The 23,254-nt window shown below is 41.7% G+C and overlaps 1 protein-coding gene across 1 annotated transcript in view; it reads right to left on the bottom strand.

Annotated features, from left to right (window-relative positions):
• Window positions 1-378: 378 nt before the first annotated feature.
• The window catches only part of Samd5 (sterile alpha motif domain containing 5), a 55,835-nt gene continuing 32,959 nt past the window's right edge, over window positions 379-23,254 (bottom strand). Inside the window, exon 2 of the mRNA XM_048425371.3 lies at window positions 379-6,125. Within this exon, the coding sequence (XP_048281328.1) occupies window positions 6,063-6,125 (63 nt within the window). The 3' untranslated portion in view covers window positions 379-6,062. The remainder of the gene's footprint in view (window positions 6,126-23,254) is intronic.

Raw genomic sequence — 23,254 nt, 5'->3', positions numbered from 1 at the left:
TTACCACTGTCCTCAAGTGGATGCAGTGCTGTGGGAGCCCCAGCGGATGTCCATGCACAGAAACTGCTGCAGGAAGCCTTCCAACCAAGCAGCACAGCCCACCATTCCCGCTGGGTCAGCCACTGGAAATGCTCAAAATCACAGAAGGGAAGGTGGCTTGGTTCACATATAACCTTTACACAAATCCATTCAAGCACACATAACAGGCTCCCGTGTAGTTTTACATGTAGTGTAGGAGACTTTCTTTGCAGTTGGAACTCCGATTTTCCATCCTCACCAATGTAGTATTGCATCATAAACATTCATAGGTTAGCAATTTAAAGAATGCTCAAACTGTTGCCTACATCAGAATGCAAAAGATTACAAAAGAGGCCAAGGTAGAACCACTGCGAAAGCCGTGACATTTATTGAAGGGAGACATGTGTTTGCAAATCACAGTGCTGCATACATGACATGGTTTACAAGGATATCCCAATTATACTTGCCACAGACTTGCCACATACTGTCCCTCCCTCCATTAAAAAAAAAACTGAAAGAGGGAAAACATTATTTCATCATTATGTTTACAAATCCAAATGGTAACTCTCAATCAGAAAATCTGTGCTTGAGCAGCAGGAAAGGCCCATGTTGACTTGCCAGCCCCGTACACAAACCTCTACATGGGGACAACTTTTCAGTGAATGACTTTAATAACCCAACTTGTATCTCATCACAGGCTCAGCCAACAGGGCAGCAACTGCAATGGCTGGCAGACTGTCTAATATCTGTCTCCTTCAACAAGCCACCTTGTTTCTGAGAATCAATACAGTATTTCATTTTTGAAATAAGAAAAAGTTCATCTAATTAAAGGCATTATACAGCATATTTCTATAAAAACTGTCCAGTTTAAATGTTCAAAACTTCACTAATTGGATTTTTGCCCAGAGGAAGAAATTTGAGGAAAACTGTTAATAAAATAAAAATAAAGGAAAGAAAGAGGGAAACATGGCATATAGCTCTTATTGTACAATTTAACCACTTATTACTTATTTTCCTAAAAGGTATCTTTAACAACAGCAATAAAATGTGAAAGTTCATTTCCAGAACATAGACAATTTAAAAAAGAAAATACATATTTTGACGAGTAGAAAGAGAAAGGTAAATGAAATCATTTTTCTAAGTTCTCTGTCTTTTTTCTCCCTTCGCATTTAATAGAATATCCAACTGTGATTAGTGTTTATGAAAGGAAGCCACTGGTTTTTTATCTCATTAGAAATTAACACAAAGCTGCAGCATTGTCGACTATCTGATGTAGGAATATATAATTAAGGTTAAGACTCATTATAAAAGTACAATCAGAAAGTTCTAGAAACCAAAGCTAAGGTAAGACTCATTATAAAAGTAAAATCAGAAAGTTCTAGAAACCAAAGTTAAGGTAAGACTCATTATAAAAGTAAAATCAGAAAGTTCTAGAAACCAAAGCTAAGGTAAGACTCATTATAAAAGTAAAATCAGAAAGTTCTAGAAACCAAAGCCTAACTTTGCTCTGAGCAACCTGGTGTTACTTAGTAAAGCATCTATGTACACACCCCTTGGGTTTATTCTACTTACCAGCTTATCTCATGCAAAAATTTTCCAATTTTTGCTACTTGGTTGGGACTAAGACTGGCGATGGGAGATTGGGTCTTCATTTTTATCTCCCTGGCTCCAATGTTCTATTCTTATTCCCTTACACCCTTGAAAGTAAGTAGTTCTTCTGCCTGGACAAGCTATTTTTATAACAACTTAGATATTACTCATATTGGATATGAGTGGAGCATTTCCCCCAGATTTTAACTTCTTTAGCTTCTTTTTTCTGTTCTTTTTCAACCCCTCTACTCAAGGGAACTGTTTATAACACTTGGGCTCTAAATGATAAAATACTCAGACAGGCTGGTGTCAATGCTGTTTCTGCTCACTGGTATGACTGGCTCCTCTTCACAGCTTACAAAAGAGCTGGCTGGCTCCTCATTATCTGCGTAATCCTTTGGCCAGACCCACTGCAGATGCAGCACTGAGGGGAAGCACTCGCACTCACTGTGCAAGACAGCCATGAAACCAAGAGTCTGCACATATGCCACATTCACACCCTGAATTTATAGACCTGGTGCTGTTATAGAAACAGGAATGCTGACAAAATAGCTACATGCGTGTCCATAAGTCAGTTTCTCCAGAAGAGAAAAGTGCTGGCCTTTATGAATTTGAACCCTTTCTAGTGTGTGTGTATGTGTGTGTGTGTGTGTGTGTGTGTGTGTGTGTGTGTGTGTTAGTGCAGGAGGTGTGTGTGCAGGTCAAAAGAAAACCTCAGATATTGTAGCTCAGATGCTATCTACGTTATGGGCATGTGAGAGAAAGACAAGGGTCCCTCACTGACCTGGAGCTCATCAAGTAGGCCAGGCTAGCTCCAAGGGTCCAATGGTCTCCACCTCTCCAGCAATGAATTACAAAGACTTGTCCTTTCTAAATGAGGATTCTGGGACCTAACTCAGCTCTGTGTGCTTCAAAGGGCAGCATCTCACTGGTTAAGCCATCTCCCTAGGCAATTGTTAAATCAAACTCTCTTCATTCCGCTACTAATCATTCATTGAATTCCTAGTATGATAACATGGGGTAGCCCCCCCCAAAAAGCAAAAGGCCTTTTTTAATGAACAACAGCATAACATGTCAATATATACTTGATTCTCTAGTTGGTCTTAAGTAATCTCTTCCACATAAAAGGAGATAAAGAAAATAACTGCTTTTCAGGAAGGGGTAGGGAGAGAGACAGTCAGTGCTTGCTGATGCCATGTCTGAGCCAAGGACTGAGAATAGATATAAGGTGCAGAACTCCTAAGCCCCTTAAGTGGAGGGGATATTTGTTTTTGCCATTTTATGGATGAAAGAAAAGAAGCTTTAAGTTTCAGTGTTATTTGCAATGGTTCCTCAAGCTACAGTAGAGTTTGTGCACCTTGGAGCGTTGGCTCAAGAAAGCACTACTGGGATAATTCTAGAATTTGAACTGTGATTTGAGTAATTTCAAAGGAAACCCTCATGCTCACTGTCCTCCCGTAGTTCAAAATTATCAACCATGATGCAAACTTTTCTGGTCTAAAAAAAATACTTGATCTTCTGGACTGAGAAACTACAATCTTATATGGCTATAAATTTGCTTCTGAGATTTTAGGCTTTATTTTTTTCTTAAATTGTTATTTTCTTTATGTCCAGAAATATCTCTCTTTCCTCCCTCCCTCCTTCTCTTCCTCTCTCCCTAATTGTGTTTTCGTGTGTGTGTGTGTGTGTGTGTGTGTGTGTGTGTGTGTGTGTGTTCACGCGTGAGTGTACACATACATAGTCATGTGTAGGCCAGGGTCAGCTTCAGGTGTTCCTCTACAGGCACATCTTGTTTTGATTTTTCTATTTTGATTGTTTTGGCACAGGGCCCTCATTGGCCTGTGACTGGCTCACTAAGTAGGCTAGAATGACCAGCCAGCAAGCCTCAGGGGTCTGTTGTCTTGTCCTTCCCAGTGCACATGGCTACACCTGACTTTTTCACGTGGTAGCTTCTAGGGCTCAAACATTGGTCCTCATGCTTTCATGGCACAAACTTGATTAGCTGAGCTTTCTCCATAGTCCCATCTATTTTATTCTGTTTTGTTCTGATTTGTTTATTGAGACAGAATTCTCATTACATAGCCCAGGCTGGCCTCAAACTTGGAATTTGGCTGGGATTACAGATGTGTGCCGCCCTATTTGACGAAACAATATTTTGCATGAGTTAGATTTCTTCATACACTCAAATGTTTTTAAGATGAAGAAATTTTTCTGTGATTCTCTAAGCCTCTCAATATTATAAAATAAGACCCTGTCGCTTACAACTTAATTGGGGGGAGGGGCTATGAATCGACATATCAAGACGTGAGTCTTGCTGTTATCATATTTTCATCTTTCACATTCAGATATTAATGAAATCACCAGTGTTTAGATAAAAGGAAAAGACATGCTGATAAATTGACTCTTTCTAAAGATAAGTCCCTATAGAACAATTCAAGGGCAGAGTTCCTGTGCTATGCTGTCTTACCTCATTTTGATTTAATGCACAGGAAAAGCCAGCAAGCTTCTTCTCACTGATTCTATCCATAGAGTTTTATTCTCCTCTCTTTACCCAATAAACCTTTCAGACCCACTGGCTATTCTACCATCTTAAATTGTGACTCATAATTTAGGTAGGTTATTGTTAATTTCGAATTCCAATTGTGGCATCGAGACAAGATTTAAATTCAGCCCAATAATTGAAGTCGGACATCATTCAAATGGAAAATAAAACTTGAAAGGATGTAAGAACCCTTTTCGGTTGCAGTTGATTTTATTCTTATTGCCTCTAGGGTAAATAATAGATTTTTTTTCAGAAATTGGGTCCTTACTAGCCGCAGTTCAACAAATGCATGCAAATGGACATCTGTGAAATAAATCTGTCACAGATGTGGCACCTGGAAATGAGGTCTCAACCAGGAAGCAATTCATTATCACAATAAATCATATCAGTGCTCTATGCAGACACCCACACCTCTTCAAAAAAACAGTCTCACAGGTAGCTTAAAGACCAGCTTATTTGAAAAGGTGACAAAGTAGTTGATTATATTATAGAAGGAGCCACTTACAACATGCTCTTGGGAGTTAATTTCCTTACACCTGTATTTAGTCTTGAGAAAGGCTTTTCAGAGGGCTAAATTCATCTCTGAAGGCAGCTCAAGTGTTTAAATTTTAGATTTTAAAAACAGTACTGTGCCATGAATGCTTTTGGAAATCTTATCCCTTCTTAATTGCCTACCTGTTCCTAGAGACAAGGTGAATGCCAATCTCTTGCCTTTAAAGGTTTCCTGTTCTTGTCCATAATTTTAGTGACATAAGCTTGCATCTTTGATGTACTTCTGAGTGGTGAAGGGACAATTCCGCAATACAGGACAGCTGAGGGGCTCTCTAAACTTGCCAGCCCCAGCAGCTTGCTGGCATTGTTTAATCTCCCATAGACTTCTCTCATCTAAGATCAGCCCACATCTTCACTGTTGCATTTTCTTAGCAGAAAATCAAACTAACAACATCCGAAGGGAATAATGGTGAGATATGAAAAAACAAAACAAACCCCAAAACTCCAGATTCATGTTAATTTCTTTACTCCCACCCATTTCCCTCTGTCTTCCTCAAGTACCGGTCCATGGACAAGGCTCCTCTTGCCTACTGCCACAGGTCATGTCCCCACCCCCAAACTAGATTTAGGAGCCTACTGAAGAGGGGGAGATGATACAAGGCAACTTGGGAAGGGGGGGGGGGGCTGCGGGCAAGGAAGAATGAAACAACTCATGTGTTCAATATCATGTCAGGACATGACAGTCCTAATGGAACAGCATACCACCACCAGATTAAATTTAAAAAGTTAGAAAAGAATTTCTTCCTTAAACTGTCAGTATTGTGCTTCTATTTATATGTGAATGCACTATATGAAGCACCTAAAGTAAGAGTTCCTTCACCAAACTAGTTTATGTAGGATTATACGACATATCATAACTTAATAAAAACAGAGCTCTAGCCAAAGTAGAATAACTTGTATGTTAAAATATAAAATGAAAGTTACTGTTCTTAAGATAGATGCTAACTTGAAAGTGATATAATTAATTGGCTATTGTAAGAAACCTTTTTGGTATGGTATACTTAAAATTAGTAATTACCCACAAGTCTTAATCAACCCCATCTATTACAATGAAAACTCCAAAGAGCAAAGGAGAGAAATTCCAAGAGATGTATTGAACTTCGTCCCGCATGGAGTGTCCTTTTAAACCAAGTTCAATGGATTTTCTTGGGCAGCACATCGCTGCCTTACTACTAGCTACACGTAAGTTATTCAGCTTACTACGTTGGTTATTCCAGAACTTTCCAAGCAAAAATTTAAGCTGATGAGTGAGTGTTTCCAGAGTCACCATCCAGTTCCCTTTGTGAAAGGAGATTCTAAATATGCCCTTTTCCAGTCTCCAGCGCCTCATCAGTCCTCCACGGGCTCTCAAAAATGATAGCTAGCGGTTCTGTGATGACTTCGGCCAATTCATTAAGTACGCTAGGATGCCGGCCATGGGGACCTGTGGATTTGAACATATCTGGGTTACTGAGGTTCTGTTTTACCCATCCTTCCCCTAGTCCATCACGGATGCCTGTTCCTGTCTTCAATCCAGGCTTGTCCCTTTCTGGTTACCCTGTAGACATTTGAAAAACAGCATTCAGTGCTTCTGCTTCTTCCACACCATTTTCTCTTTTATGATAATAAATGGAGAATGCACTATATTCTTCTGAAGCCTTTGGTTTATTTTTAAATGGTCTACCTTTTTTTCTCTTAAATATACCTTGTGAAAAAGGGAAAATGAAAACCTCAAATCTACCTTGCAATAATTTGGATTTCTCAATCACATTGTTGAATACATGTGTTAGCAACTCTTAATAACAGAGCCTTAGTTAACACCCCGCAGATGCTCCGAAGGATAATGACTGCCTAGCTCACGTGCAAAGGGAACTTTTGTATTCGACTTGTAACAGTAGACGCCAGTGCTAATTCAGAATGCAGCTTCCAAAATAAAGACGATTCACAATCATCTTTAATCATTATCATTTGTATGCATAAACAATGACTTTCTCTGCAAGGCATTTCAGAAGCATGAGCTGGAGGTGGATGAATAAGGATTTCTGTCAGAGCAGTAGCCCGGCAGAATGCATTTGCTATGTGGTCATCGGCGTCCAGGGCCCCAGGTCTACAATACATTAATCATCTCCAAGTTCTGCCAGGTGTTGACGTGTTAACCCCTTTACTGTCACCCTGACTCCTCTGAAACAGCAAGGCAGCCGCAGATGATAGTTTCGGCCCATCCATTACACTCTGCCGTGTGCTGAGAGTCCCCTGATGAGACCAGGAAGGACAAAGAGAGGAGAAAAGGAGAGGTGAAGGGACAAAGAAACCTAAGACTGTTCCCTGGTTTTGGATTTCTTGGATCCAACTGTTTGGTTTTGGGTTTTGGGGGTTTGTTTTGTTTTGTTTTGTTTATCAAAAAAGGGTTCTTTTGGGAAAGGTTGTATAAGTTTGTTTTCTTAATCTATCTCTCATTCCACCCTTATACAAAAGTTTAGCCTTTGAAACTTAGCAACGCCCCCCAAATGTAAATCATATTGCAGAGGACCCCTTTAGAGGACGATTCTACACACCTCTCTAAAATTTTTCTCAGAACATGGAATTCTCACCCTTGCTCTTGCAATGGCCACTTGCTGACTGCCACATTGTCTGTTAGTCTGTTAGTCTGGGAGACACCATCAGGTAATTTAAGCTGGTAGGAAGTATTACTGACCAAACTTCATTGTTCTTTCAAGAGAGAAAACTATTTATTGTCCTATGGGTTGGTATATGGCTCTAACTCTAGGAAAATTTTACTAATAATTAATATATTCAAAAGTCACCTTTTAAAAATCTAGCCTAATTTAATTCGTCTATTAAAATCACATCCTGTTACAACCTGGGGTAGCATAATCTTTAATCTATCTTGACAAGCAAAGTTGTTGAGACGGTCTGCAGGGCAGCAGGGGAGTAAGGTGAAGTCCTAGAGAGGAGAGATCATTGTAACACAAAGGTGCAAGTTTTCCTCATTGTGTAAAGTTGTAGTAGAGAAATAGATGACAGGATATTAGCAACAACAATTCTATTTACCGTGTGGCACAAGGTAACTAGCTATTGGTATCCAGAACAAGAACGAGCATCAGAAAGAGCCTCAAGTTAGGAAGTTAGCAGTCACTAGGAGGAAGACAGTCCCCGGCTGAGAAGGATCACATCCCTTATACACCTGCCCATAGAGGAGGCAGAACTCTGACTGAAGTCACCTAAACAGCCTTCATGGCCTCACATGTTCCAGGGACATTTGGCAGAGAGTAAATGCCTTTGGACGGGTTGCCATCCTTTAAGTATTGACCGTCTTTACGTTAAACTTCCTTGGCAACTGGGAGGGAGCATGAAGTCATTTCACAAATCTAACCACAAACCAATAGCCTCCGAAATCTCACTTGCCTTTGGTTCCGCAAAAGCAAAGCAAATTCAGTTAACAAGCTGAGTCTTGCAATTTGCTATTTTTCCTTCCCGAGGGAAGAGAGCGAGAGGCCGACAAGCAGGATTTTCATAGTTGGGTTATGGACAGCTTCAAGTTGGGAGGGCAGCCACAGAGAGCAGCAATTAGCTGAGCCCATGTTGCATCACAACTTGGGAAATGTTAATATTTCCCTTGTTACGAATGCTCTCAGGGCTGTGATGGCTGATATACATTGTTACATTGTGCAGCCCAGTCCTCACAGGTCCTACTCAAATAAAAGAAAAATGAGTAGACTCAGAATCCCAGCTAGCTAAGCAAATAACAAAGACCTCTTAGGGTCAAGCAAGCATTCAGTAGCACAGTTCCTACACCTTGCTTTTTATTTTCCCGTTGCTCGTTTCCCCCATAAACTACCTGGCATTCTCCTACAATGAAAAATGGGTCTCTCTTCATTCCACCAAGGAAACTATCAATATATTTGATTGATATATATCAATATAATAATGTTAAGTCATAGTTATTTGTGCCCTTTTCCTTGATTAGTGAGCAAGGTTGGCTTAACCATCATGAAAGCGAGATGAAGGTGTGTCTCCATGGTAGAGTGCTCACCTAACATGTGTGAGGTATGGACTTCAGTTCTCAGCACTATGAGAAGGACTGGCAGGGGGGGAGTACAAAGAAGAGTCATGAAAGCAACATTGCATCTGCTGTGCTCTCAAGCTTCTTCAAACCCACCCTTAGGAAGAATGAATACTACATTGGCTTCAGGTCCTAAAACAGCTGCAATTTTCTTATTTTTAAAGACCAGATGTGTTAAAAGATTAAAAGAATGGTTTTATCCTCAGCATTGCATTAAGCTAAGTGTGGTGACAGACACCTGTATTCCCAGCACTCAAAAAGGACACAGGACAATCAGAACTCCATGGCGAGTTTGATATCAGCCTGGCTACGTGAGACCTTAGCGAGAGACAGACAGAAAGAGAGAGAGAGAGAGAGAGAGAGGGAGAGAGAGAGAGAGAGTGTGTGTGTGTGTGTGTGTGTGTGTGTGAGAGAGAGAGAGAGAGAGAGAGAGAGAGAGAGAGGGCAGGGGTGGGGAGGAATATCTTGCTGGGTATGGTAGTACATGTCCGTAGTCCTAGTACTTTGAGACAAACTCGGTAAAATAAGAGACTGGCCTGGTCTACATAGACAAGCCAGGGCTGCAAAGTGAGACCCTACCTTAAAAGAATAAGATAAATTTAAAAATAATCATAATAACTTTAAAAGGTGGCCAGCAGCTTGTTCACAGCCTGCTAAATTATCATCTCTAAATCACTAGGTCAGCACTGCTGAAGGGTTACGTTCTGTTACTCTCCTCCCCAACTTGAAGGGCACCCTCAGTTGTCACATGAGAGTCCTGTAGGCCTAGTTCTTGGTCTCTGCTGGTTTTTTCTCTGTCGTGTCTGTTCTAGGTTTGAGTCGAGGCACCTTCTTCAAGGATCTGGCAGTTACTGTCTCAGCATCTCTACCAACTCTATAACCATACTCAGAGAAATGGTGTATGCGCACGGAGGGTTCAGGGCCATGAAGGGAAACACAGTTCAACCCACAAAGAAACCATTATTCTGTGCTTAACAATCAAGATTTCTTATTCTTCCCAGTTTGATTATTCTGATTTTTATCCAACTTCAAGTCTGTTACTCTTTGGAGCTTGTGGCTCTTCCCCCGATTACAGACAATCAGAGCTCTGTGGTGCAAGCTAAGCCATCCTGAGAAGTTAGTCTCAACTTTGATATTACTCTAAAGAACAGCCACAGATTCCAGTCCAATAGCCACACGTGATCCATGTTTGGTTACTCAACAAAAGGTGGTCTTCTTGAATAATTAATTATCTTATCCTGCATTGGGGGAGCTGTCTCACAGGAAAAAAAAAAAACCAATCTTCATTTAAGGATGATGACAGTGTCTCCTAGATGGTAAAAGATAAAGACCAAAGTTGAAAATCTAGATGCTTCGTGATAGTTTTTGTTTTGATTTTAACTTCATAACACACTAAAGCTTTTTGGCTATTCGGGTTTTTACGATTCGGCCATGACATACCGGCCATTATTATTGAGTGGAGAAAGGCAGGGCTGCTCTTAGAGAAGAGACAACACAGCCTGATTCTATTGGAAAGCTCTGTGAGCACAAACCTCTGTCTCAGACCTCCATCTTTCCCCCCCAGGAATGCTGTGTCTGTGTGTTTGTTCACTGTTACGATCTCTAGAACCATCTATAGTGTCATTCTTGCATATGCCTCCTTGAAATAAGCTCCTGCTGCAGGATTTTAATCTAGAAACCCAGCTGGGATCCCATTTTCCTTCACTTGCATAGGGAAAAAGCTTCACGGATCCACTAAGCTTATGTGGATCTTCATGGCCATTTAGTTCTTCCCTTCAGCATTTTGCTTGGGGATGCTCAGGCTGACTTCGGGCCCCAAGAAGAAAGAAGGTGTGATATGACACTGAACAGACAGCTACCGCATAAAACACCTTCAGCTGTCTTCGATCCTAAGGAAGCCTTACTGAGTAGATTCCCTTAGATTCTATAGAAGCATCGTTGTTGTTTTTTTTTTCCTTTAGAAACAAATACCTAAATGTCTTCAGTCAAATAATGAACAGTTCCTGATTATATAATCTGTCTCGATCCTTGTATGTTAGGGGGTGACTTAATGCATTCTTTCTGGAACAAATTAAACAGATTATGAGGAACTGCCTCTCCATGACTCCTCTGGACACAAACATTTTTAATCTTCAGTCTCTGACTTATCTACAACTTTTCAGCAAATGCACACTATACTAGAGAGGCTGCCTGGGAATTTTCCTACCCACTTATTATTCATAAAACTCTCACAAACACACTTGGAGGTTAAAAAGCAAAAGCATCTTTGTCTATGCTATCCTCGGGGCATTAACTGATGGTATAATTTTTCCAACTGAATAGTTATGTAAATTCCCAAGTTTTTCAAAAGTTTAAGACGCTGCTTTGCAGCCCTCAGCCCCGAGTGCTTGGAGTGAAATGACTTCCTACACACAGAATAGCCTGCAGGACTGTGGTTAGCCAGGGACAGCCAATACTGCAGGAGCTCCTCGAGGCCTGGAGTCAGAACCTCATCTATCTCTTCCATCAGTAACAAAGACTCAGGAATTTAACTGCGGAGGATTCTGCATCATGTTGTCTGTTGTTTTGTAATAATTAACAGCCAGTCAGGACAGGAACCCAAAGTTAGCTCATCTCTCTATCCAGAATTATAATAACATGGCTGAAGACATGAAGTGGTGGGGAGTTTGGAACAGACAAGGAGCCTGGCCACGGTTCCAGACCTGAGTGTAGGGTTTCGGTGGAGTTGCCACAGGCAGGGAAGAGCCATAAGGATGGCTGAGGTCAAGAGTGATAATCGGGAGGGGGAGTCATAGAGGAAAACACAGAGACAAAAGATCAGAGAGTCTCAGATAGAAGCACAACTGAGGTTAGAGAAGGGCAGCTGCTTAAGAAGGTACTGGTTCCTTCTTCAGCAGGGATGGGCCAAGACTGGCTGCAGGATGGGCGAGAAGGTGAGAACTCTAAGGAGAAGGTTCTAGACTGAAGTCCACCTAGCCCACTTCCGATAGGGAGCTCTGCTGCGAGAAAGCGGGTCAGATGGGATGGCACAGAGCGACAGTGTGAGGGGCTTATGAGAGTTTCTCTCTGCCCTGTGCTTCAAGGTCTCCAATTGGCACCCAAATGGGAACGAAGTATAGGCCCATGAATACAACACAGAAGATTGGAAATCCCAGGGAGTGTACTTCTGAGTGCTTGGTCCTCTAGGGTAGTTCTTTGAAACATACTCCTTCAATTTAAAGCTCTTGGTGACACTGATGTCCACTCAGTGCCCCAGGCCACTCACTCAGGGTCCTGTTACTCCGCTGTCCCCGTCCCTGTCTCCTTGTGTTACTTGTCGCAGCATCGTGCATTACTATTAATTAACAAACCTTGAAGTCACCCTCAACCTCAGTGTCTGTTTCCACTGCTTACTAATAAACTTGGCATTTCAGAAGGTGTCTAGTGCATACGATAATGCTCACTATCTACTAACCCATGATAGGACATACACTATTACTATTTACCGAGAGAACTCTTTCCTTGGCAGGCACCATGTTGCAAATGCATACCTGCATATAATCTCTCCCTACCCCACACCAACTTGTTAGTGAGCCAGAACCCAATTAATAAATAAATGGAGAAGCGGAGGCTTCGAGACACAGATGAGCTACTCTGGAAAAGCTGATAATCTAGGGCAGAACAGTCCTGGCCTTTGGCAAGTTCCACCTTATCAAATTACATCTGCTCAGGACAGTCAAGTTGGATTTGCAATCTGCAGTAGCTGAGAAGTAGTCCAAGAATCCTAAGAAGGGAACCTCGCGGGGAAACAGGGTTTTTCCATTGGCATTTGTCACAGATCTGAGTTAAAACCACGGGGGATTTCAGGTGGTCCCTAAACCCCATGCCTAGTGGCCTCACATGAAGAGATGAAGCAATCATTTGAAGGGAAACATGGAAACAGGAGTGAACCACAAGATGTCTAGAGAGCCTAGAGCCACCAGAGGGTCCAGAAGGTCAAGGAAGGAGGCTCCTTCCAGAGTCTTTAGAGGAATCCAGTCTTCCTAACCCCACGGTGCTTTCCTTCAAGCCTCCAGAAGCAGGATGGGAAAGCTCTCTGTTGATTTAAGCCACATAGCTGTTGATAACTGTCACCACACCCTTAGGTAACAAACACCGAGCACTTTCAGCAGCACTAGGATTTGTCAAATGCTCTTAGGGGTAGTTTTACCTGCTTTGTTAAAAAGCATATGCAATGTGATTTTTAGTGAAGGGGAATTTTATTCACACAGAACCTGCAATGTTATGCAAAGTATTTAGCTATTGTGCAAAATACCTATTTTGATTTTATTTATATCACTAATTATATACATGGAAAAGCTTGGTCTCTTCCTAGTCTATATATGACATAGATTGCTTGGATTATGGAAAACATAATTTATAAAAATACATTAAGGACTATACTATATTTATGTATATGTTACATAATATATATTTATGAACACATACATTCACTAATATATCTCATTAAAGAAAAGGAAACACTAGGAACTTTCAAGAGTTTTCTAGATTTCTGTTTTCCCCTTAAATATGCATACTTCATCATTAACAATAAATATTATCTGTTGTCTTTCTTAAAATACCATGTTCAAGGGCTAGAGATGACTCAGCAGTTAAGATCTAGCTATCTTATAGAAGGTCTACATTCAATTCCCTATATCCACATGGCAGCTCACAACTGCCTGTAACTCCTGCTCCAGGGAATCTGACACCCTCTTCAGGACCCTCTGAACAACTGCACACACATGCTTACACACACACACACACACACACACACACACACAGAGAGAAACACACATACATATGTGCGTGCACGTGCGCCGCACAGATTTTTTTTTTTTAAAAGAGAAGGAAAATACTGGATTCACTTCATCTCTTTTCAGTAAATCTTCCAAGTATCCCAGTCTGAATACTCGTGACTTGCCCACAACAGTTCTCTCTTGGGGAAAAACACTGCTGAGAGAGAAGCATGTTCAGGTAACAGAGCAACAGACAATACCGATGTCCGGCATGAAAACAGGGTCCTTCGCACTCCCAGTGGTACTTCCATTTTGTCACACAGAATTCAGAACGGGGGTGGGGGGGTGAAAAACAATCAAAGGCTGAGATGAAATGAACTCTTTATTTTGTTAATAATCCTATAGTGTCATTGAGGCTGTTATGATGGAGAATGGTTCCTTTGGGTTTGTGACAGTGTGGTAGTGGGGTAAAATCCAGAGACAGTATTAAAGTGACAGCATTTGTGTCCACCATTGCTTTTCTGAAGACGCACGTTATCAACACAATGAAAAAGCAGATAATGACACGGCATCTCTGTGACATTATATCTCAAATTCCCCTGGAGGACACCTGGGGGGAGGGGTCTTCAGACCACACTTTGAGCTATTTCATTTCTAGACACCCCAGACCAGAAAGATCACAGCGAGTCTCAGCCCAAGCCCTCCGTCTGGAATATATTATACTTTGCCCTTTCACAGGACAACACCTCCCGGACAATCTCTCTGCACTTATCCTCCTGGCCTCCCATCTGGCTTAGTCCCCCAGACCTGGGACCTTCCTGTCTTACAGAGGAGATGCCCTTTCCTGACTGGTGAGAAGATATGCAAAGATAGCTGGTCTGCTTGCAACTGCATGCTTCTCTTGGGGGCTTAGTTTGCCAGCCTTGAAAATAGCAAGAGCTTTTGAAGTGACTCGGGCATTTCTGCTTTATCGAAATTACCGTGTTCTCCCAGCATCCACACTCAGCCCGCAAACACTGAAGTGTGGCCTCTGCTGGGCCTTGACCTCACCTGCCAAATTGAAATGGGCAGGCAAGCAAGACCAAGTGCAGTAATCCTCTTTAGCAATTCCATCCAGGGCATATTTGCATGTTTAGTGGCAGCCTGAAGGAAGGGCTCAGGGGAGTTGTAGTGTTTCCATGACTCTCTTTGTCTCTGCTTTTGGCAGGGGAAAAAGAGACTCTTCAGACACCAGCATGCTCTCCGGGACTAGCATCTCAGGCCTTTGAAAGAGCAGCACATACAAAGTCCAAAGGCCAACCCTCAAGAGGCTGACCTCACCTGTCTGAACTTGGAGGAGGTGTGAAGGGGCTACCTGCAGCAGCCAGGCATGGAAAGCAAGCTGCCTTCCGTCATACCCTGGAGTTCTCACCCAGGCACACTAGCTGTTAGGCAGCGCTGGTACCCGGGAGAAGAGCAAGCAGAGCGTCAAACAGATAGAAGAGAGAAGAGCTCACATCTCCGCCCGCTGTGGGAATATGTGTAGAAAGATATGGATGTGACCTAGAAGCAGGGTGGCTAGAAGAGGGGACAGAGGGACCTTAAATGGTCAGTCAGCCTCTAGGTAGCTCTGGAACCTTCTTATTCTTTCCTTCAAGGACAGCTGTGAAAACCACTGGTGGGCATAGTACAAGGCTGGATTCAACCCCAAGCTTGTCACTTCCTAGATGACTGTGTGTCCATTCAACCTCACCACTGTTTCGGCGAACCCTCTGTCAAAATATGTACACCACCATGTCCCACATCACTGAGAGCTGTGGTAAGTATTGTTTGAAGCAATACCTGACATCGTGTAAGCATCCTCCCTGTACAGAGACACAAAATTATACATTTTTGTTCAGTCACTGAGGAGTGTAAACTCACCCCTAAGGAGGCATAGATTCTCAGGCATAGCTTCTGAACAAAACCATAATGGGTGTTCGGCAGCATTATTGAGTTAGTCACCCACAATATTGTTAAAATAGATCATGAGTAATGTGTGTGCTTTAAGCACTGTTTAGCCATTAACTTTCAAAATTTCATTTAGCATTGTGAAGCATGCCCTGTAGAACATAACTGCCACAGACGTAGTCCTCAGCTTGTTGAAGCATAAAGACCTCTTTAATTGTTTCAAAAACCGTAGGCTTTCCCTCCAGGTACATGTGTGTGTGCACATGCGCACATCCACACATTACAATAGGGCATGTTTATTTATTTCCTACTGTCTTTTTATTAAGAAAAATATTGTTTTAAAGGTGACCGGGAATTTAAGAACTTCAAACATATTTACAAAAAGCAAGCCATTTATGGAGCAAGTTGGTGCCGAAGAGATTTAAGGTCTCTTGCATTAATTCAAGGCCCTGCTGCCTTTAGATTCAGTGCAATGGAATCTTCGGATTTTTTTTAGTTGACACACAGGCTAAACGAGCAAAAGTCAAGTCCCAGAGTTTTAACTTCAAATGTAACATGAGTGATCTCTCTATGCTTGCACTGGGTGGTGCGTAACAGACAGGAAGAGTCTGGAGTAACATTTGAAGAGGCTAATGTTTTTTCTCTTAACTCAAGAGCTGCCAGTTTGCGCTCACTCATTCTTCCACAGTTGGGTCTTGAGATGCCATTGTTCACTGCTTCAGTAATCTGCCCCCACTGCAGCAAAGACTTTAGACAGACCCGCAGATAATCCTTGATAGTTTCTTCAGAAACTGAGATTCCAGGGTGAAATAGTAAGTCCTTGTCTTTCCTGTAACTAATTGCAGAACCATGGAAGCATCCCTAAGCAAAAACACAGCCCACTGGGGTGAAGAATTTTCAGAAAACTTATGGTAAGATTAAAGGATTTTAGAAACCCCCTTTTCTGTGTGACACAGGACACAATCCCAAGCACTGGCTTTGATCCACCTGAAATGCATGCTTGAGCTTCTGTGCGTGTGCAAGCGTGCACGTGTGCACGCATGCACACACACAACTGCTGTGATCACATGTATTCATATTTTACTTCTATATTTCTCACTTCTGTGGAAACTAAATATAAAGTAACCTTTCCCATTAAAGAAGCTGCTTTAATTTTCAGAGCAATGTGCGAAATCATGCTACTTAACACTACATTACATTCACGGAATATGCAAGTTAAATAAAGACACCTTGCAGGTTTCTTAATATAGACTCGGCTAAGATTAGTTATGCATCTGATACCTTCACATTTAGATTTGGGGGGGGGCAGGAAAAAAGTCGCAGTTAGAAATCACACTTGCACAGCAAGTGCTTAGGATTTCATGGTTCATTTAAGAGCATCACAATCAAGAATTTAATTATGTCAGAAAGGAAACGGCATCTTTCCAACCATTCCCTATTCATGCCTCCCCCCTACACCACAAAATGTACCAATATCTTTAATGCCTATGGACCTGGTTTTGCTATATGACATAAAGAGGTTGGCTGGGTGATATGGAGATACCCTCTGTCCTACTGTGTTGTGCTTTTGAGATTTGCCATGACAGACTGAAGAGGAAGCCGTGGAGTACCAGAGCCTAGGAACTATTGGAATATAGCCAACTCAATTCCCAAACAAAACAGCAATTTCTATGGTCCCCCAAAATAAAATTGGCCTACAATGTTGTGAGGAGGCTGCTTGTTCATCTCAACTGTGCAGAACTGAAATAATCACACAAATACTGTGTTAATTAAATCACTGCTTGGTCCATTAGCTCTAGCTTCTCATTGGCTAACTCTTGCATATGAATTGAACCCATGTCTGTTATTCTGCTTATCGCCACAAGGCTGTGGCTTACTGGCGAAAGTTCTGGCATCCATCTTCAGCAGGTCTACATGGCTTCTCTCTACTCTGCCTTCCTTCTCCCAGCATTCAGTTTAGTTCTCCGCCCCCACCTAAGTTCTGCCCTGCTATAGGTCCAAAGCAGTCCTTTATTAACCAGTGGTATTCACAGCATACAGAAGGGAATCCTACATCACCACCAGGCACTGATGGCGGACTGACAACTCAGAGCTGAAGAAGAACCAAGTATTTTAAGGTAATAGTGCTGCCCAAACCCCCACTGTGCTTAATACTTCAGCTTTTCTATTAATGTCCTGTTCAAAATCCCAGTCTCATAATCAGTAGATCTGGGCTGCAGATGCAGCTCATTTGGTACAATTCTTGTCTAAAATGCATTAAATGCGGGCTTCAGTACCCAACACTGCATAAACTGGTCATGGTCCAGGAATTACGGAGTAAAAAATGAAAAGCTAAAGTTTGTTTATTCTAGGCTACACAATCTGTTCAAGGTCTTGCTGCATCGTAGAAAGCCAGCAACTCAAACCAGCAAACATGGATCCCATCCAACTAAGACTGATGTGCTATGTCATGACTAAGAACTAATATCCTCATGAAGGTAGATTAGCTATGTGCCTGGGGCTGGGGAATGACTGATGTTGGGACCAACACAGCTAATAAAAATAACTTCTAATGTAACTAACAAAATCATCATATTTTGAAGTTACTGCAAATATACAGTATAGTCACTTACACAGCAGAATGATGTAAATTATTCGCCGTGGTGGAAGGTAATGCTTAGACTGGTTCAGCTGAAGACTAGCTGAATCTTATTTCTTCAGGAAGCAAAGGCTGAGACCAAGGCTCCCAGGCAGGAGTTTGTTTAGGAATGTAATTCCTGAGCATAGAAGGAGGGAGAAAAGAATGAAGCAATGGAGAAGAAGCCAGTACAGGATGTACAATGGAATTATCCACTGTGCTCGATTACATGCTGCTTCAGAATCTTGCATGAAGAGAGCAAGGAGGGAAACATTTCTCCAGCAGCTCCCATTACCCACTTGTCAAAGTCCCTTGCACTTCCTGTTTATCCATGTGAGTGCTTAGTCAGCTCCAGTAGGGAGCGCCTGACAGAGTGTGCAAAGATGCTGGAGCTAAAGCACCAAGGAAGCACGGGCCTAAACCAATGAGCTGTCAGCTCGGACCTAGGTGATGTCAGCTGAAGTCTGCGTGGAATCGCTTGCTCAGCAGAGGCTAGAATAAGACTTAAGGCCAAGGTCTTCTGAAGTGATGTACACAAGAGCCAGGCCATCTGTATCAGTCAGGACGGTCCAATTATGCTGCAGTAACAAATGACCCAGCATTTCAATAGTCTGCAACAAAGGCTTATTTCTCACTCATATTATTTCTTGCAAGTCTACTTGGGGTCAGCTATAGTTCCATGCCATTTTCTTTGCTGAGGCACAGAGTTGACCAAACCATCTCTCTCTCTCTCAGAAGCACTGTCTGTCCTAAGACTAAGGGATGAGATTTAAATTACGATTTTTTTCACGGGGTTGTAAAGATGCTAATCAGGATAAGCCCCTAACATAGTCTGGAGAGGTAGCTCTGTGGGTGAACAACTTGATGAAGCAGCATGAAGTTCTGTGTTTCAGTCCTCAGCATCCGCCCAAAAAGCTAGACTTGTGGAGTTTGGCTGTACACCTGGAAGATACAGACAGGCAGATCTTGGGGGGCTCACTGGAAGCCCATCAAACTGAAGTACCAAACACCAGGTTCAATGAGAGACACTAGTGGAGAAAAAAATAGAGGAAGATGCCTGAAACAGGCCTCTGGACATGTGTGGACAAACGTGTGCTCACATGTAAACACAGGGAGGGAGAGAGGGAGAGAGAGAGAGAGAGAGAGAGAGAGAGAGAGAGAGAGAGAGAGAGAGAGAGGAGGAAACCAATTCACTCTGGGCTCCCTGTGCAAGCTTGTTCACGATACCACATGGCTCAAAAAATGTTTTTAAATGAGAACTTAAACAATTTCTAGAACCTAATGCTCAGTTCCAGGAGAGTTTGTTTCCAAGGAGAAAATAAGGCATGGGCATACCTTTGAAGGCTCCCTGATCTCACTTAGATTCGATATGTGCATTTATCCCTGTTATAGCTGCTCTGGTGTCTCAGTTCTTAGAAATCACCGACGAAGCGACATTTAAGCAAGTTAAGAACAGAACTCTGACAGGAATTGGATCTCTGTATTCCCTGCCAGGGTAAGGGTGGTAGCAGACATAATGCTTATCATTTTATATTCGAGTTTAAATGTAGACAACAAGCAATTAAACGTGTCAGTAACCGAGATAACTTCAAACTCTGTCATGTTCTGTGAAAAGAGCTAGGAAGCGATGCGATGGGGGAGATGATGTGTCAGCTCACAAGTGATGATCTCTACGAGGAAGCAGCATAGAAGAAAACCATTAAACCACATGTCTACAATCAAAGTATGGCTTTTAATAATAGCTAGCACCATCATCCTCCATCCTGAGGGTGTCACCTCTCTACTGTGACGTCACCCTCTGCATTCTCTTCTCTCCCCATTCCTCACCAAAGCAATCTTTCAACTAATATATATATATGTGTGTATATATATATATATATATATATATGCACTCATTAAATAAAATTTTGTCAGTATCATTTGCAATTTTAAAGCTAAGAAAATTATTTTATATGGCCATTATCTGTTTCTTGTTTTGAGTTTTGTTGTTGGTGTGTTTGTTTTCTTGGTTTTGTAGTTTTTTTGCTTGGTTTGGCTTGGGTTGAGCTGGGTTTTGGCATTTTCTGTGGAGCAAAAACAGTTCATTCTTTCTCCTGATTAACTTCAGACACCCTCACAACTAATTTTCATTGAAGAATCTCTTTCTCAGTCTGCACTTGGGCAGAAGCGCAGTGTTCCACTGAACAATATGCCCTTCCTACCTTGTCTTGGAGACACCCGTGGCAGAGTTATCTGACTGACCTTGTGATTCTCTCTCTTGGAGAATTGTCTTTCCTAAGTCAGTGGAAGAGGACCTTGTGAATATGTATTGAGGTACATGCCCAGGAGGTGGTTACAGTATACAACAGCAGGAAAATCACTAATCAGCTAATCCTGTTAAACCCTTTAAAGCACCTTGATTCTCTCTCTCTGGAGAATAAGAAATTCAAGAGATGTGAACTTGGAAAAGACAATGTACCATTGCTACTTGAAACCCAGTGGAAGCCACGTGCAAAGGAGAGGAGACAGCTGCTCGATTCAGAAAGTGCGCTGTGGCTACCAGCCAGCATACTGTGGAGACCTCACCTCTACAGCAACAAGGAGCTGAATTCATCTGAAAACCTAAATGAGTTCACAAGCACAGCCCTCCTCGACACTTCCACCAGAGTCCGATCCAGCTCAGACCTTGAATCTGGCTTTGAGCAGGGAACGCGATCAAGCCCAGAATTTTAACCTACAAAACTGTGAGATGATAAATGGGCATTATTTTTAGCCACTAAGTTTATGGTAATTAATTATGCAGTAATAGAAAACTAATACCACATGTAACTGGATTTATCAACTTCAGTGTTCTGTTAAACGGCTAAATAATGGCTCTTTCCCATCTTTCGAATGTGCACCATTAATTCTCCTGAAAGGAAGGAATTCACGTGGGACAGAGTAAGGAGGTCAGTGATGGAGAGGCTGGGCCCAACGTGGGGCAGACTAATTGGAAACATCATCAGCCCACTGAGCAAGGTACGCTTAGGGGATGGAACCAATGGCTGTGAAGGAAGGAAGAGTCAAAAAGACCAGGATAAACGAGCACACACTGAGCCACGGTGATAGGAATCTGGGCAAAGCAACGGATTTTCTTTTCATTAATTAGCATGTGGGTCCGGAGTAGCCGGGAGATCATGAAATAAAGATGTCACATATCCATGATAGTTTCTTCATTGTGAATTCATGAGATCATATGCTGATATTTCAGAAGCATTTACATAATGTAGGGCATGAAGAATCATGTCCATCCAATGCTGTTTCATTTCTCCTTTCTCTAATACAAAGAAAGGCTTTAGTCTGGTTCCTTGCCTCACTGACCAGTAGATGGAGGCCCATGAATGGAGGTTTGGTTCGTGGGATGGAGTCAGAAATAGCCAGTCACATCCTGCCTCACTCTAGAAAACAGTGTTGAGATAAGTCATAAGAGGGCCATGGATCCCTGAGTCATGAAATGGAAGAAAGCTTTCAGAGACACCACCCAGGACTCTGTCCAGTCCTAAATGAATATTTAATATGTTATGGTTTTGAGTTAGAGGTTGGAGAGAGCCCAGACATTCTCTCACTAAAGGATGGCCTGACTTCTCCTGAATGCTCAGAAGTCTTCTCAACTGTATCATCCACAGCTTGATGAGCCTGTCTTCCTCAGAGCCTTTTCTTCCTTTAGTATAATACCGAAGCATCACACAGGAACTCATGTGTCAAACTTAGTTCATGCTACAAGAAATGTATGTTCTAGGCCAAGCATGGTGATGCACACCTTTAATCCCAGAAAAAGTAGGAGGTAGAGGCAGGTAGATCTTTGTGAGTTTGGGACCAGCCTAGTCTACACAGTGAGTCCCAGGAATTCCTCTTCTTCTCTATCCTTATATCTAAAGTGAATTATTTCTTATATCAAACGATAAGAAGCATAAATCCTAATTTTCATATGTATATGTGAACACACCTATGTACATGCCAATCTATACATGTTTACTAAACATAGGAATAATGAAAAGCTTTCTCCAGCAAAACCAAAGAAATGTATTTATTCATAAGTATGTTTCCACCACCACCTCTCAGTGATCCCACCCTAATCAGAGGATCCAACCTCTCTGGCTTCTCGGTCTCTTTTAAAAAATGTGAACCTGGAAGTCTGACAAATCACAATGAAGAGCAGCACTTGCTTAGCTGATGAAAACCCATGGACAAAGGTTAAAACAAGGTACGTTCAGTGCCTGCAAAGCAGGGGGCAGAAACGACTAGATCAGGTCCCATCTCCAACTTGTCCCATTCACTTGAAATGAATTTCAAAAGACCTAAGTAGAGACAAAGGGCTAATATCCATTCTTTAATGTACAAGATTATAATTAACCTAACGTCTGTTTCAAATTTACTATTATCTATTAAGAAATAAATAATTTTACAGCCTCTAATGTAGCTCTTAAGCCTCAAATCACTGACCATAACTAATAAGCAGCTTAATAGCAAGACTTACCCTACATAGAGCCATAGACCACAGTTTCCCTGCGCATAAATCATCATCATTTTTAATGCAGAGGCAACAGCAAATCTCTGTAATTACTGGGTGCATTTTGAATCATTTTTATTATTACTGCGCTGGCCCCATTAAAAATCCAAAACACTGAACTGCATGGAATATAAAACTGGAATTATGATACACTACAAACTCTAATTGAAATCCATAAATTTTCTACTAGTATTCAGAATTATTTTGTTGCCAAAAGAATTTCAGTTATGCCGACTTAAAGAATTAACCTTGAAAGTATTTGCTGTCTATAACAATGAGAAGGGACATTTCATACTGAAAGATTTGAGAAGTCAATTTTGGAGAAAAAAAAAGAAAGGAAGGAAGAAAGACAGACAGACAGACAGACAGAATACTCCACAAAATTATGAGGGCTATATCCTATTCATTAAGAATTTTATATTTCTAAAACCAGCAATGTTATACAAAAATAGAATTAAAATAATTTAATAGGATATACTATATGCATCCCAAGTCACCAACAAATATACCTTGACCACCACAGTCAACTCTAAAAGATGTTAGAGTATCAGCATCAGAATCTTTTCTGTGAAAATAACAAAGGCACAGCACTAAATCTGAGAAGAAGAAGAAGGAGAAGGAGGAGAAGGAGAAGGAGAAGGAGAAGGAGAAGAAGAAGAAGAAGAAGAAGAAGAAGAAG

This window comes from Myodes glareolus, chromosome 1, assembly GCF_982192425.1.
Source record: "Myodes glareolus chromosome 1, mMyoGla1.1, whole genome shotgun sequence".
Classification (NCBI taxonomy): domain Eukaryota; kingdom Metazoa; phylum Chordata; class Mammalia; order Rodentia; family Cricetidae; genus Myodes; species Myodes glareolus.
The sequence above is the reverse complement of the archived record's forward strand: the minus strand, read 5'-3'. Positions and strand labels throughout refer to the sequence as shown.